Raw genomic sequence first — 16,656 nt, 5'->3', positions numbered from 1 at the left:
GTTCTCAGATAGTCAAGTGATTAGTGTCACATATATCACACTTCAGTGAAAACAGCGTGTTAATAGGCATTAAGCTATTTCTCTTTGCATCAACAGTTTACTTTGAAAGTATGTTTGAGTTGCTTCTTGAAAGATTGAAGCTGAGTTTTGCTTGTTGTGCCTTCCCTAATAGTGTTTCAGAGCCCAATAGCTACCAAAGTTTACTCTTGATAAGCATGAAAGTTCTTTCTAGACATTTGAAATAGTAGTTTGATGAAATAATCTTAACTTCCACTTAATAGCTTTTTGCTGAGCTTTCAACCGCTTCTCACAAGGTTCTCTGAGAAGCTGGTGTTTTGTCAGCTGTGAACTGTGGGAACTGCGTTTCGTTATGAGTGCTATGACAAAATCAAAAGGTATAGTTATACCTTCATAGTGTACTGTAGCTTATAATACCTTTGTTTACCTAAAACATCCACAACTAAATCACCAATACATTCCCACAAAGTAACTTACCACACACACACACACACACACACACACACACACACACACACACACACATACAGGCACACACACATTCACAGCCATTCATACTTCATTAAATAATGTAGCAATGCTGCCACCCAGTGTTTAAAACGCCTTGATACAGGTGCATTCAAATGATTATAATAAGGTTGTTGGTCCAGTACATTGACTGTACATGTCAGCACATTTCAGAAAGCATGGTACAAGTAAATCAGGTAATGTCACCTTTTTATTTTATTGGTTATTTTTTAGAGCTCTGAAGCTCTGCTGCTCAGGAGGACCTCCACATGTGAAGCTCATCATCGAGTGGGAGCACAGAATCAAAGACTGGTCAGTACGCTTTTAATTACAGACCTCCACCTATTTACTCTAGCATTTCTCTCTATTAACCCGACATACAACTACTGTCTGCACGTTTTATATGACTAACCACCTCTTTGTGTGCTGTGCCGCAGCCTGTTTGGTAATATTCAGGAGGAGGTGGTGAAGGATGCAGAGAGCGTGAGGAACGAGCAGCAGCAGCACGTCCAACAGTACAGCTGCACCTTGGACGAGTGCTTCCAGCTCTACACCAAAGAGGAACAGGTAGTCAGTGTGTTATTGTTTGATACCTGCAACAACCAGTGGCTCCATTAAGAGCCATGGGCCCCTACACTGGGCCCCCCTACCTAACCAACTCTGCTTAAAGTCACATTACTACTGTAGTTGTTAACGTTTCTTTAGAATACGCAGGCGGTTGTGACAAACACGACGAAATGACTGAAAAAACATGCATTATCATAGAGACAGTTTTTCACATTCTGCAGCAGCTCTAATAATTGATAAGACATTTTATTTTGCTGACTGAATTTTTGGAAAAGTTGAATATTTATGCGTCCAATACACACAATGGAAGTCAAGCTAAAAAAAACATCAACATTCAAGAATAAGGTCTTTAGTTTATTGAAGTCTGGATGCGTTGCCAATAGATTTGAGTCTTTCTTAAATTATGTGTAACACTTTTAACATGTTTTAGTTTTATTTATAACTAATAATAATCATAGTTGATATGACATGTTTGACTGACATGTTTGATCAAACTAAAATAGCACAGGTAAAATATTGTTGTATGTAGAGATACATTTACAAAGATAATACATTAAATATGAACATGTCGCTAAATTTGAATTAAAAGTTATTTAAGACTATTCATATTTTTCTCTATAAAAGATACCGTATGGAATTTGTGTCGACCAGTACACACATCTGCCGATTGTAGAAGGCGGTGGTGCATATCAACAGGTTGGAAAGAAGCAGCTGCACACTGTCTAACTTGCAAACAAACAAAAAAAAAAAATATATATATATATATTTCTATGTGTGGCCCAGATACACATATTGACAACAGATGATGACGTTAAGAAATCAAGCTGAAAAAAGTATTTTCTGTTCTCCTCAGGCTGCGTAGTGTGCAGTAAAGTTAGACAGGTTTTGAGCAGAATATTGCAATGATGTGGAGATCAACACGTATTCATGTCAAACTGTCCATTTGTTTCAGTGCTGCTCATCAAGAATCAGCAGTCAGTCAATGACAGTCAGCATTGTTACTTAAACACTTTCTGTTTAGTTTTATTATCAGTTTCAGTAAAAAAAGAAATATGTTACACAGATATTCAGAATGATTTCCAATTTATAATTTCCAGTCTTTTTATAAATTGTTAATATCATTGTCTCAAAAATCATATAAACAACAAATTATTTATCAGACCAACCCGACCCACCATAGATACTTCTAAAACAGGGCAAAATGTGATATTTATTTATTGTTTAAATTCTAGTTTATTAATTAATAATTAATTATAGTATAGAAAGCGACTGTGTATACAGTAAAATATCCTTTATTATATGTTTTTATATTTATACTTTTCTTTTAGAGTTCACTTTTTCAAAACGGTTCACGCTGTTCTCTTTACCAACATGAGTTAATCTCTCATTCAAAATGCACTGATGCAACTAAAACTCTTCATGCACACCTCAGCATTAACTCTTGTATCAGAACAACATTTGTCTCCCAACAACAAAACATTGTCACAAGTGATATCATCACAGTATGCATCGCTGTTAGCTTGGAGTGGATTTCATCTTTTTCTTTACTAACTTTTATACTTTTCTTAACTCATGTTCTCATCCCCAGCGCGGCATGCATCGTCCTCGTATCCTGGCTTATCCCCTTTCCTCACCTGGTACAGGTCTTTCAAAGGGGTCCTCCGGGAATTAAATGAGGCGCTCAGTGTTGTGGTTTATTTTTTGCATTCTCATTTATAGTCATTTTATGTCAAAGCAATGAAAGGTTATCTTCGGTTTAGTCCTCATTGGCTGCTGTTGTGCTGACTGCTGTGATAGTGCTGCTGTTGTTACCTTGTGTCACCACCCAGTGGAGCTGCAGGCGCACGCATGGCACTGCTGACAGTCAGTGCTCAGGTTTACCAACGTTGCTCCAAAAGATTTCAGTCTAAATGAACATAACTGAACTTTTGTCTTGAAGCTGACCAGCTGACCTTTAGTTGCCCATGTTTGTGGATGATAAACAGACACTTAAGTTGGGAATTTAAGAATCTCAGACTTTTTAATTATTGATAATGTCAATCGTAAATAGTGCAATCAGAATATTAGTATTTCTTTGACAGCCTGTAAGTGGAGCATCTGATGGAGACATTTTGGCACATTAATGAGATAGTGATGTGTGTTATTATGTCTAAGCATTAAGAGATAATATCATAATTATCGTATGTATGTCGTATCTTCTCCATTTTTGCCAAAGTTTAAGTCCAGAAGTTATCTGCTCTCCCACACACATGCACACACACTTTATAACAAATCCCCTGTGTGCTCTCACTGAGCACGCACAACTTGACTTATGAGATTGTTGTTCGGCAAGAACAAGAGAACATTTTCCGCACTTCATTGTTAAAGTTAAAGTATTTTAACACATTTCTAATTACTGGATTCACTTTTTCAAAAGTGTTAACACCTTTCTAACACTAATGCAACCAAAAGGCTTCACACACATCTCAGGATTAACTCTTGTGTTAAACAACTAACAACACATGTCTCCCGACAGGACCCAGAACACAATGACCTAAAACAACAGAGCAACGGTTTCATTATTGTCTTTGAAGTATCTCTATTATGTAGGCAATTAGCATTAACCAAGACTCCATTATAACAAAGAGAGTGGGACTTCTGTAATGCATGGGCTGCGTTACCTCTCAGTAAATGTCACAGAAATGAATCCGCTGCGCCCCCCTAAGACAATGGAAGTCTCACAAGTCTTTATATAAGTCATCAAGCAATGGAAATAAGCGCTCAGTGTTGTATGTGTCAATTAGGAGTTTATGCATTTTTGTTATTCCTTTTTTTGGATGTAGATAAAGCACAATGTAGCACATGTTAGGGCATTTTGTTTTGAGTAAGGTTTTCACAATGGTATGTAAACATGTAGATGCAGGGTTTTGGTCGGGGTTTAGTACGAGTGAGAAAGCAGTTCATGAGTTTTGAAAGATGTGGTAATTGAATAGATTTGGTGTCAAAGTAATGAAAGGTGACCCACAGTTTAGTTTGACGTCCGTTGAGCTGTCAGTATAAATAAGTGTATATCGCCAATAAATGTATAAACAAAAAATCTGGAAATGAATGACTTTTAATGTAACCACTTATCGCTGCAGAGTATTCAAAGTGGTAATCAGAGGGAGGCGGGAAAAGTAAGCGAATGTAGTAGCCATGGAAACCTCTTCAAAATTGACTCCCTGTTCCAAGTGAAGGAGATTAGGACTTTGAATTTCCAGCGTTCGGTCAAACATCATTTAAAAATTGATAACTCGGAATGAGAAATACAGAGGTACAAAACTCTGAGGCTCAGTCCGGTTGAGGAGCAGGTAGAGACAATTCTATTGACCTCTTTTCCCTCGTCTCCCTCTCCCACACCAGCTTGCCCCGGATGATGCCTGGAAGTGCCCCCACTGTAAGCAGCTGCAGCAGGGCATGGTGAAGATGAACCTGTGGACGCTCCCGGACATCCTCATCCTCCACCTGAAGCGCTTCAGGCAGGTGGGAGACCGGAGGAACAAGCTCACCACGTTCGTGCATTTCCCCCTGATGGGCCTGGACATGACGCCTCACATGGTGAGCCGCAACCACGGCTCCCATCAGCCCCCTCTCCAGCCGGGCTGGAAACAGCCCCGACGACCTGACCTGGCTCCTCCAGACTTCCTGTACGATCTGTATGCTGTGTGCAACCACCATGGAGGGATGCACGGCGGACATTACACAGGTATAAAATAATAATAAATAAGAATAGGTTTAAAAGAGGATCAGTCTTACAGCTGAAGGGCCTGTTCACCTTTAGTGAAGACACCATTTAACTTGACCATGTAAAGCTGTAAAAAGGAGCAGTACACTCTTAAAATGTACTCGAGACGTGCTCGCTTCTCTTACAACGTGTCAAAAGTCTGGCAGCAGCATTTTGTATCAGCTGTTGTCTAACGTGTGTTTAGTGAGGGCAATAGGTTAGGAATGAGCTAACCTTGTTTAACTGTCTTGCACCCCTTAGGTCACCTAGGCATCAAAGCTTGGGGTCGAAAATTGCGCCTAGACCACAGGCTTCAGCTTTTAACTTTGTAAATACTAGACGAGAGAGTGTTATTTATGGTTGTCCTGAGGCCACAAAGGGGATTTATAATGATGTTTTTTGTAGCCATTCATTTACATCCTTAATTTAATCAACTGCAGCACATTTTTAGACATCCAGGTTTTAATATCAGCAAGGCGAGACATAACACAGTACATCTCGATGGTATCAGACTTTATCGGGACATAACGATGGAGGTCTATGAAAGTGCAAATGTTGTCTGAAGATTTTAGCTCTTACAAGTCTCCCTTGTCACATTGACGTGAATCGGTGTGGATTTCACATTGTCTGTAGTCTACTCCAGTCTTACATGTAGTTTAATTCTTTCCATTGTTATTGTGATTGAAGCCTTCTGCAGAAACTCAGTGGACGGCCAGTGGTACAGTTACGATGACAGCAGTGCTGAGCCGATGCCAGAGGCGGAGGTGTGCACACGTGGAGCCTACATCCTCTTCTATCAGAGAAGAAACACCATCCCCCATTGGTCTGCCAGCTCCTCCGTCACCGGTTAGTCCTTTCAATTTCTTTGTAGCGCCGTGTTATATTGAGAACAATCGGGTGGAATCTGCCTCCCATCCTTTTGACAAAATATAGAGATAATGGAGGGAATGTGGAAGTATCATTACACCTCACACCATCCTTATTTACAGTTCAGCCTGTTATTTTCCCCCCTGTTATTTCAGTCTGCCGACTTGTTTGTGCATTTTCAGTGTGATCTCAGGTACTATTTTTAACTAATAAATGCAGATGCTTTTATATGGTAGCAGAGAAAGCTGACCTGCTGCCAGAAAAAGTCTCCATTTGCACCCACAGAAGCATTTATATTCATGGTTTCAGCATAGCGAGGCTCTCACAGAGGCGTGGAAATACTGCTGATACTTATGACTTCACATGGCTTGTTTTTAGATGAATTGTTATACAAAAATCACAGTCTCCTTTTTTCCTTTTTGCAGGTTCCACCAGCTCATCCACCTCTGACCACTGGCTGGTCCGGCTGGCGGGGGACAGTAAGAGGGGCAGCGTGGTGTCAGGAGGACCCATCACTGGGCCTCCGGAGCCCAAACAGGCTCCAGAGTCTCCTGAGCTGCCAGTGTTTGGAGAAGAACCCCCCAAAACAGTAGAAACAAGTAGGCATCTGAAGTAGCGTGTTTAGTATGTTTTAATTGTCCTGACACTGCTGCATATACACTTCTAATGGGAAGTAGCTGCAGTAGGAAATGTTTGTTTTACGTCAGCAGTAACTTAATCCAGCTTGATGTGGCGTTAACAGTGAGGCTGATATCAATGAATAAAATACATAAATCCAATTACATAAATTCATGCATCATTTTCATTTAAATCTGTCCTGTGTGTGAAAATAATTTGAATCCAGTGCAGGTATAGCGGATTCCACCAATAACTATTAAATCTACTAATGAAAACTATAGAAAGATGGTTACAGAGTGCATTCAAATGCTATAATATATATATATATATATATATATATATATATATATATATATATATATATATATATATATATATATATATATATATATATATATATATATTCACTAGCCATAAATGACAAATTGATTTTAAAACGTGCTTTAAGTAAACCATAGCAGTAGCAGCAACGTGTCATGTCTTTTCCTTCTAGATGGGGTTAAAGCAAAGCCGTTTGTCCGTGGGAGTCAAGGCAAGAGTGTAAGCATGAGATCACCAACTAAGTCCAAGGAGACTCTGAGCAAGGTTCTGCCACTGCGGTGGTCTTTTGGCGCCAAGGACCACATCAGACAGCCAGCCCAGACCCAGCCTGGAGAGCTGGTGGAGTACCTGGAGTCTGGGCGCCGCCCACGATGTACCAAAGACCCTATCATAACTCTGGTGGCCACCCCTCCACTAAGGAATGCCCAGGGAAAAGCCTTTGAAGTAGGACAGGACTGCAGCTCACCTAGCGGCAGCAGTCTCAGTTATACAGACAGACCCGGCTCCGACACGTGTTACTCCCCCAAAATACCAGAGGGACAGATCAGAGCTTGTGTGGAGAGAAGCATGAGCCAGGGAGTCGGTCGCAGCAGCAATGTCAAAGTCAGCGATGCTACTCTGAGGCAGAGGTCATCGAAGAGAGCAAGGCAGGACCACGGCAGGACCCTGGACCTGCAGCTTCAGAGAGGGGCCCTTCTAGTGGGTCATATCAGCCACAGTGCACCTCCAAGCAGAGATTCCACACTGAGAAGGACCAAGGTCCAGACAGGGACAGTGCCCTCCAGGGCACACAGAGACTTGTTACAGATGGCCACTCAAGCTGAGGACAGGAGGGGGCAGAGGGGGCAGGAGGGCCGCAGCCACGACAGCCTCCTGTCTTTTTTCAAACCTGGTTTCATGAAGAAAGACATTCCTGGATCACCAATCAAGTTGCAGGACCGGCGTATGAATGGCCACGGACACCTTGGAAGGCTGGCGAGCAGTAATTTAGCCAAACTGTCCCTCTCCAATGGAACGCTGACCACAGCGGCACCAGAAGAGACGAAGGCCAATGGTGACACCCATAACTGCAAAGTACAGCTAGTGAACGGAAAGGCTGGGATTCACGACCCTGTAGACATTAAGCGTGCTCACAGCTCCAGTAACCTCCAGACAAGGCTGGATTTGACTTTTCGCAGGTGTGCCTCCCTGCAGAGGAACGGCGAAATAGTGGCCCCTCCAGCCCACCGCATCCTGCTGTCAGACAAGCCCAGCTACGCCACTCTGCAGCGGACATGATACAGTACCACATCCCTGGGTAGGCACAGATGTGTCCATGAATCCTGTTTTTAAGTTTAAGTTATATGCTAGATACAGAATTATAGGAGTCAGGCTTTTTTCTATTTGGCTGGGTTTTTTTCTGGTGTCAGCAAGTATAACACATCAACTTTGATTTAAAATTAGAAATCTCCTTTGGTAAAGGAAAGAAATAATGATGATATTAACAGGATTTTATTGGGAAGCTTCCCTGATGCTTTAATATGTAATGCAGTAAGTGAGTCTTGCAGAATAAGTGTAAGGCTTTACATTGCAGTACATGGAGTTTCTGTTTTCAATTCTCAGAGTGTAAAGCTAAGTCTGTTTAACTATTATCATTAATGTTTAAGGAACAGTTCACCCCAAAATCAAAAATACATATTTGTCCTCTTACCTGTAGTGCTGTTTATTAATGTAGATTGTTTTGGTGTGAGTTGCAGAGTGTTGGAGATATCAGATGTAGAGATGTCTGTCTTCTCTCAATATAATGGAACTAGATGCTCTCGGCTTGTGGAGCTCTCTTTATAGAAATCATGACCCGGTTACTGAAGATAATCCACAGAACATGTTGTGAGCAGTTTCATGTAGGAACTATTTTCTTTATACCGAAGCTAGCTGACGTTACAGCTCAGCCAAAGTGGACACTATTAATGTTTACATCTCGCACTGTCACAGACAGAGACATTACTGTTGAGTTTTTCAAATGTATTTTGTTACTTTGAGCTCCACAAGCCGAGAGCATCTAGTTCCATTATATTGAGAGAAGACAGACATCTGCTACAGCTGATATCTCCAACACTCAACAACAACACTACAGGTAAGAGAAAAATATGTGTATGTGATTTTGGGCTGAACTGTCCTTTAATCCTAGTGATTGCTTCAGTGACTGGTTCCCATGTGACTGATGACTTTGTATTTTTTCCCAGTGCCTCTGTGACAGCCCCGAATGAGCTCTCTACTGATGTCTACGCTCAGCGCCCATCTAAAGCTCCCAGCAGGAGGCACACTGCAAACAAAGTACATCTTCTCGCTCCCCTTCATAGTACTGTTATAAGTTCTTACCTGTGTGTGTCTTAAACTAAATCTATGCAGAGTTGAATTTACTGAGGAGAAATACTGCTGTAAGGTGATTTTCTTTTTTCCTTTTTGTTGTTTTACAAAGCAGTCTACTGGTGATACATTGTTTTATTTTGGAGTTTATGATCAATATTTGAAAAGCAGTGGGTGATTTAGTGAATTTGCATTAAGCCCATTACACTTTTATAAAATCATGTTACATGGGCTGAAGCATGTACAATTGTTAAACAATGCAAAATGAACCAACACCTGCATTGTACATGTTCTGATATAACAACATACATCATTTGCTTTGTCATTTACAATCATTTTCATGTTATATTTCCGATGCTCTTTCTTTCTTTTAATTCAAATTTCTGCGACATGATCAGAGCTTACATGCTAACTGACACCGCTAATAAAGGTACAATTACACTGCAGCTAAATTGGCAAAAAGCATTTTCTTTTTCTGTGTTTCAGATATTGACAACAATTAATCTGCAACCTACAATCCACCATTCATCTTCACTAGATAAAATATGTAAGGGGAATCTGTTAACTTGTGAAAACCCCTTCCCCTTCAAATAACTTTTTTTTATGGTTTTTGTTTGGGTTTGTTTTCTGTGGATGAACAAAGAGTTTTGGCTCATCATCAAACCGCAAGTGAGATTGTTCGTACCAAAAATAAATTTGAACCGCCCCCGAAGCTTACAGAGCAATAAAAACAGCATTTTGATTTCCGTTCTCTTTCACTGAAGTTGGATTTAAAGTCCTTCCGATAAAATGCCAACATCAAGAGGACCAGGTACAAAAGCAAAGATCAGTTTTCTGATTTGGGATTAAACCGAGGATTCACACTGTGCACACACACATTTTTTCTTTATCTGCAGCCACAGGCATGTAACGGGTCTGAATGGGAATCATGCTTTTCACATTCACAAAAACGTTAATAAAGTAGTAAGAGCCGTCAGTCATAATCACCGTTTCTGTTTTATGTATATTGTACGTTCATCAATGGGGATTATTAGGGAATATAAAAGGGAGAATCCAGATTTTTGCCGACACTGTAACTGTGTTCACGTCTCATGTTGTGTCATTTAACATTACTGTTTAACAACACTCTTTACCAAAATGAAATGAAAGTAAATGAAGGATGTTTCTGAGACATTATTTGGGAAATATGGCTAGATTATATTTTATTAACTTTTTTAAAAGTCTACATTTTGTACCTGATGTGTAATTATGTAATTTAAGTACCAGATTAAAACTGTATGTTTCAGGTTACTGTATAAAGTCAGATTACTACATACTGTAAATGGGGTTAAATTGGACACAATACACAGAAGTCCTTGTACTGGACTGTCGATAATATCTGCTTAATGTAGTGCAAGTTTTATGGATTGCCAATTAAACACAGCTTTTCTCACAGATGAATGGACTGTACCTGAATGATTTATGAGCAGAGTGTGCATCTCATCATTCTCATCTCCGGCTCACATCTTGCAACAATGGTATTTTTCAGTATTCAAGACAGGAGTGCTTCCTCTGAAAATAATGAATTCTCTGCTAAAGTCAAGCAACTTGTCAGCCAGAGTTTCTGCTCTGATGAAGGCTGGTTCGAGGCCAGACTACTGAGGGGTTTGGCACAACTCTTCTGAATTATACTTATCTGTCTATTCGTATTAAAGGTTGAATGTGGAACTTTCAGAAAATACTTGTTATTAAAGCAACAATATAATGTGACTATTTTAACCTTAAAATAACAGCTTAAAAACATATTTTTTTAATGCAACACTGACTTTTAATAGGTGTCGCTGTCAGTGTCGCTCTGCGCCCTGAACGACTGAAGTTGATTTTGGTGAAATTGGAGAATATTTTATGTAGAAAATGTTATCTGGTTTGTCTTCTTGTTGCTCTGCATCAACTCTCGGTGAGTCACTGAGTTTCCTGATGGACAGGAAGCTTAAATTGTTGCTAAAGCAACGCTAACCGCTAACTATCGCTTCCAGTAGCTGCCATCAGCTAGTTAGCTGTTAGCTTAGCTGTGCTACCAGGACTGGGAGCTTGGAGTACCAGGGCAGTGTTGGCCTTAACACACCGCTAGCACAGGAGCTTTGGACCGCTGGAAGGAGAAGGTTTTCAGGCCCGGTTAGGGTTAGCCTGAATAAATTAGGGTTAGCCTAACCCTGTTGTGCCAAGACCTTAGCTTAACTTAGGTTACAGTTTGCTAGATGTCTTCCCTGCCGTCCAATACTCATGGCTAGTAGAAAGCAATTGGTAGTTATATGTAGCACATTTGCTTTGTACCACAATTATCATCGGCTAAAATCACCACCGTTTGTCATAATACACAAATTATTATCATGGATCACGTTAGCTGGTGATTTGGCAAGCTAGATAATTTACCAGCCAGATCAGCCCTGGGATTCTGAATGAATTAGTTAACGTTATCCACTCAACATATTATTTTGCTAAATGCCTTGCCTTAAATGATAGTGCAGTTTAAGATTGGACAGAGAGAAGGGGAATGACATGCAGCAAATAGCAGCAGGTCTGTTTCGAACCCCGGGCCGCTGCCACCAGGGAGGTGTAATGTACATGTTGGATGTACAATATCTTTTCAACAGATTTAGATTTGGTATCTTTACTTGCTCAAAAGGAAGATGATGCTGGCTCGCTAGTTGGCTAGCTCCATAATGATCCAATACAAACGCAATACCAACAACTCAACAGCAACAATGCATACTACGACGACAACAACCCACACATTATATATTATATAAAGTGTTGATTATGAGGGGGCTCAATTGCGGTTCGCTCCCCTTTATATTTCGAATCGCACGCCAAACCCGTGGTACGGCAGGTTCGCGAGGCTTCGAACGTCATCACATACGTCATCAACACAAGCCTCGATACGCGCTTCACAAAAATCTTCCGCGATTACTCGACACACGCTTCGAAGCCTCGACACGAAAGGACACATCACTACCTTTAATGTCTTTATTGTCCTTGTAACAAGGATATTCTGACACATATGAATGTGATTAGATTATTAGGATGTCACTGGTCATTTACTACATACATCACTTTTTTCCTTTACGTGGGTATTTGCCTGAGGAAGGCCTGTACTTGGTCGCTAATAAAGAGGAGCTGTGATTCCAGTGTGACTCCTTATACTGTTATACTACACTAATCAGACTTTACAGAAGTACATCAGCTACAGAGTACAAACTGTACGGCACCATCATCAGGATGAATTATCCAATTGTTCAGTGGTAATATGTTAGAATGGTGAACATTTCCATAAAGATGATTTATTCATTGGTCTAGAAATATGTTCTCACCATCACATCATGTCCCACTTATACTCAACAGCAGCTACAGTAATAATGTTTTTCTTCTTTGTGCACACCAACCAACTTGTAGAGTTGATTTGATAAATTAGTGGTCTGAGATGTAGTGACTATTCAGTTGATCTATTCTGTCATTATTTTTAATTGTTTCAATGTATCCACTTATCAGAGCTCAAAAAGCAATTACCATTAACATGCAAGAATAGTTTTCTCTAAGTACTATTTAATGACCTGTAAGTTGTTGATGACGCAAATTAAATGATAAGCGGCAGATAATCAGCTTCTGTACAGAATGCTTATTGGGCTATTGGTCCAATGCTTTAAAATAACATATTTTTAATATGCAAATGTTTGCAGCGTCTATCTCCAAATCTAATCCGATCATCTACTGTACAGGGACTGTACAGTCACAATTCTGCAGCAGGAGGATCAGACTCGCAGCAGAACTGTGGAAAGTGCTGCTCATCAAATGTAGAATACAAACTGCTCCATTGTGTGACATTTTCAGAGAACCTTTCAGAAGAATGTAAGCTGAGAGAGAGAAACTCGTTACATTGAACCTCTTTGATGCTGTCTGTCAATATCTAGGTGTTGCTGAAACTTACTTAATTTTTTTTTTTTTTTATCACTGACACACAATACTATTCCATATAGAAAGATAATCCTGTGTGCTAATTGGACACTGGATATACATATAAACTTCAAAATGCTGCAGGCTCTTTCACTCAGCAGTGTGAAAATTGACTTCAAAGAACAGGTCACTCACACTGAAAAAACATTTCTCAGTGTTGCAGCCTTGTTCGTACATGCCAAAATAAAATAAAGAATGTTTTAAATTACTTGATAAATACATTAATATGCCATTAAATGTAACAAAGATAATATTAAAAACAAATGTAGGCATTAATGAATTGATCAAAGATCAACTAGATATTTCTGATTTAATTTGCTTTTTAACTATTTATCTGTATTCATTTGGTTTGTCTTCTGTTTAATTTTCTCTTTTTTTTAATAAAAGAAAAAAACATGTATTTTTAAATATATGTATTTATTTATGTCTTTATTTATTGATGTATTACAGAATTATTTTACCCTTTGCATTTCTCCCCCTATTAATTCTGGATTTTATTCTTTATACGTTTCCTTTTACATTCCTTTATTAATTTCTGCTTCAATTTGACCCCATGAAAAGAAAATAGAAATAAATAAGTTTGGTGAAAAAAATAGGGGAAGAAATTTAAAGGATAAATACGTACATTAAAAATGAATGAATACATTTAAAAATAAATAAATGCATAAATACATTTTAATAAGAGGGAAACTAATGTAAAGGTAACTAAATAAAAAAAACTAATAAAACCAGAAATATCAATTCATTCATGCCTACATTTATTTTTGATATTATTTTTGGTACATTTAGTGGCATATTCCTTTATGTATTGAGTCATTCTTTTTTTTTTGGCAGGTTCTGTCCTCCAAACACATAAATGACTCAATCTGATGTCAATGCCATGCTCGTTTTTCTGTAATTGAAGGAATTCTCTTTTTCTCAAAACCAGTCCTCCAGTAAAACCACTCTTTCAGAGGAAACGGAGGATACCTACATAATGTTAATCAGCCTGGATGTGGCTGATGCACTGGCAACATGTACAGAATCATAATTTGAGTTATCTCCGCAGAAGTGTTGTTGCTGGTAGTGGTAAGTAATGCAAGAGTGATTTCTATTTAGATAGGCCATGGTTCACATGCTTCCACCCTGCATCACACTTCCTGGTCTGTTTCACAAGACTTCAACATTCACATCAGTGTGAACGGAGGGAGTTGTACCCTTAATTATTTAGTTGAATGCTCAGAAGCACAGCGCTTGAATAAATCACAAATACATGTTTATGGTACTCTCAACAGCTAAAGCAGAAATGCATACTTTAATGGTTCATTTACTGTATATAGGTTATATTTCTAATTTGTCCCAACAAACCAAATAACCTATAGAGGAGAGAGCCCGACTGCTTAGGCACCCTTCGTTTGTTCAAGCTGTACAAAAGCCAAAGTGTAAAAACAACTATTTGCTATGCCTGGTGGGTTAATGTGCCAGAATATTTAGTGTTAACCTATTAGGATGTTCACTAGCTTTGCATAATAGTCCACATGACTTCTTGTTAAGGCCCAGACACACCAAACAGACATCAAGGAACTAGTGGCAATAGAGAAGACTATTGCGTCGGCTCACGTTGCCTGCGTCAAAAAGTTGCATTTGGACACACCGCGAAGACTACAGCCAACAGCCAACTAGCATGTACTTTCTGCTGTTCTTCTGTATTCATCATTAGAAAAAGTGCACCGGAAGACCTAAAGCTAAACTAACTTCTAGCTCTAGCTGTTTACAGACATGAGAGTGGTAGGCCTATCAATCGTCTCATCAAATTCTTGGCAAGAAATTGCGGCTTATTTTTGGTGTCATTTGCTTAAACTAGAACAAACCGCTTGGACGTGTTCGTGGTGCTGTTTCTTGGCTAGAAGTGAATCTTGCATTTACTGTAGCAACGCTACAGTCTACACATCATAACGGCAAAACTCCCACTCCTCAATAAGAAAAACGGGGGGAAACACATTTTTGGCCACTCTGGGCACCTGTACCGTAACGGTACGGATAAATGTGCAACGTATTTAATACACATACACGCACACACACACATCCTCATTTATATCTCCAGTGACACACACATGCATGCTACTTTGTGAAGGAAAGTATACAGAGATGACCCGTAGTGGCCGTTAGCGGACGTGGCCGCACTGTTGTGAGGATGTTGATGCGCATCTATTTGCATTTTTACGGCTTAGCGCAGGCGATAACGAAAGTGAAAATGTTTTCTAAATTGAAAAAACGTAATGCTCTGAAAACAAAAAGAAAGCGTGTTGGCTACAGAGACACACATCTGCGCTATAGATATAGTCAGAATGATGGTGCTAGTTTGTGAGGCCTGGAGGCTGATCCCTGCCTTCACACCAAACTTATTACACAGAGGGTAATTGTTGTCCTTGCTCATGTACGGATTTGTGTAATGATGAAGGCTGTTTAATATCCTGAGGCCATTACTCGCTGCTCGTGTTTTGTTTCATATTAGATCCCCCTCTATGTATTTCATCTTTTATATAGAATAACATATGGAATTGTCTCTGCTTTTTTCTTTCCAGAGTAACATCTGATTTGTAACAGTGAGTGATGGGCAACATTGTGCAACACTAATGTTATCTCTTCATTGATCATCTGGAATGGGATAAAATGGGTTTTTACTAAATTAAGTTGGAAATTAAAACCAGTATAGAAATCAGCAAAGAAAGAGTTCCTCGGTTCGTGAAGCAGATTAAGGAAAAAGCTTGCTGCTCTCAGAAACAATTGCGTGATGCTAGCAGAATGCATGAGCTGATGAAAATGAAACCGATAGTGATGCCATTTGGGAAATCAAATGAGTACAACAAAATGCCAAACTGCCTCATGTGTCACAAACCGTGTGGAGATATAAGGGATGTTCAAAACTGTAGGGACACCTACTGTTTTATGTAGCGATAAAGTTGAATCCACATGAAAGCCAATATATTATATAGGAAATATAAACCAACCACCAAGGAAGAGAAACAGACGGTTTAAAGATGATGGGATGTACAATATGCAAAAGACGCTTTGAGTCATAACCAGGTGGATGTCTGTGATAATATAAACATCCACTAATGTTTTTGTCAGTGGCTGTTTTTTTAAGATAAAGATACATCCATGGACAGATTATGAGACAACGGGTCTGTGTGTGTGGCCCCCACCTACAGGAGCAAGACTACAGACTGAAAGAGACACAAAACGACTACAAACGTCAAGGTGTTTTTAGCCGTTTTGCACTTCTTTGTCGTCATTTTGCATCACTTTGTGGTTGTTTTTTGTCTCTTTGTAGTTGTTTTGTTTTGCGTCACTTTATGGTTCTTTTGTTTTAAATCTCTCCGTGCTCGTTTTGCATCTTTTTGTGGTTGTGTTATGATTCTTTGTAGTCATTTAGCATTTCTTTGTGGTTGTTTTTCTGTTCATTTTGTGTCATCTTGTTTTGACTTTTCTTGTTTTGTATCTTTTTGCAGTCTTATGGTTGTAATTTTGCTTCTCTTTGTCGTTGTTCTGTATCTCTTTTTAGTCGTTTAAATCTTTTTGTGGAAACTTTGCATCCCTTTCTGTGTTTTGTGTCTTGTTTTGCTTGTCTTTGTGATTGTTTTGTGTATCTTTGTAGTCGTTGGATTGAGTTTCCAACAAGAAATATTTTCTGTCACTTC

General features: G+C 39.3%; 1 protein-coding gene across 1 annotated transcript in view; it reads left to right on the top strand.

The window, feature by feature from the left end:
- usp43b (ubiquitin specific peptidase 43b) overlaps positions 1–10,541 on the top strand; it is a 70,977-nt gene extending 60,436 nt beyond the window's left edge. The window contains exons 10-16 of the mRNA XM_029438167.1: positions 760–837; positions 963–1,092; positions 4,474–4,816; positions 5,522–5,680; positions 6,127–6,300; positions 6,813–7,937; positions 8,863–10,541. Coding sequence (XP_029294027.1) covers positions 760–837; positions 963–1,092; positions 4,474–4,816; positions 5,522–5,680; positions 6,127–6,300; positions 6,813–7,918 — 1,990 coding nt within the window. The 3' untranslated portion in view covers positions 7,919–7,937; positions 8,863–10,541. The remainder of the gene's footprint in view (positions 1–759; positions 838–962; positions 1,093–4,473; positions 4,817–5,521; positions 5,681–6,126; positions 6,301–6,812; positions 7,938–8,862) is intronic.
- Positions 10,542–16,656: the final 6,115 nt, after the last annotated feature.

The sequence above is a fragment of the Cottoperca gobio genome, chromosome 8 (genome assembly GCF_900634415.1).
Source record: "Cottoperca gobio chromosome 8, fCotGob3.1, whole genome shotgun sequence".
Lineage (NCBI taxonomy): Eukaryota > Metazoa > Chordata > Actinopteri > Perciformes > Bovichtidae > Cottoperca > Cottoperca gobio.
This window is presented reverse-complemented; position numbering and strand designations above follow the sequence as displayed.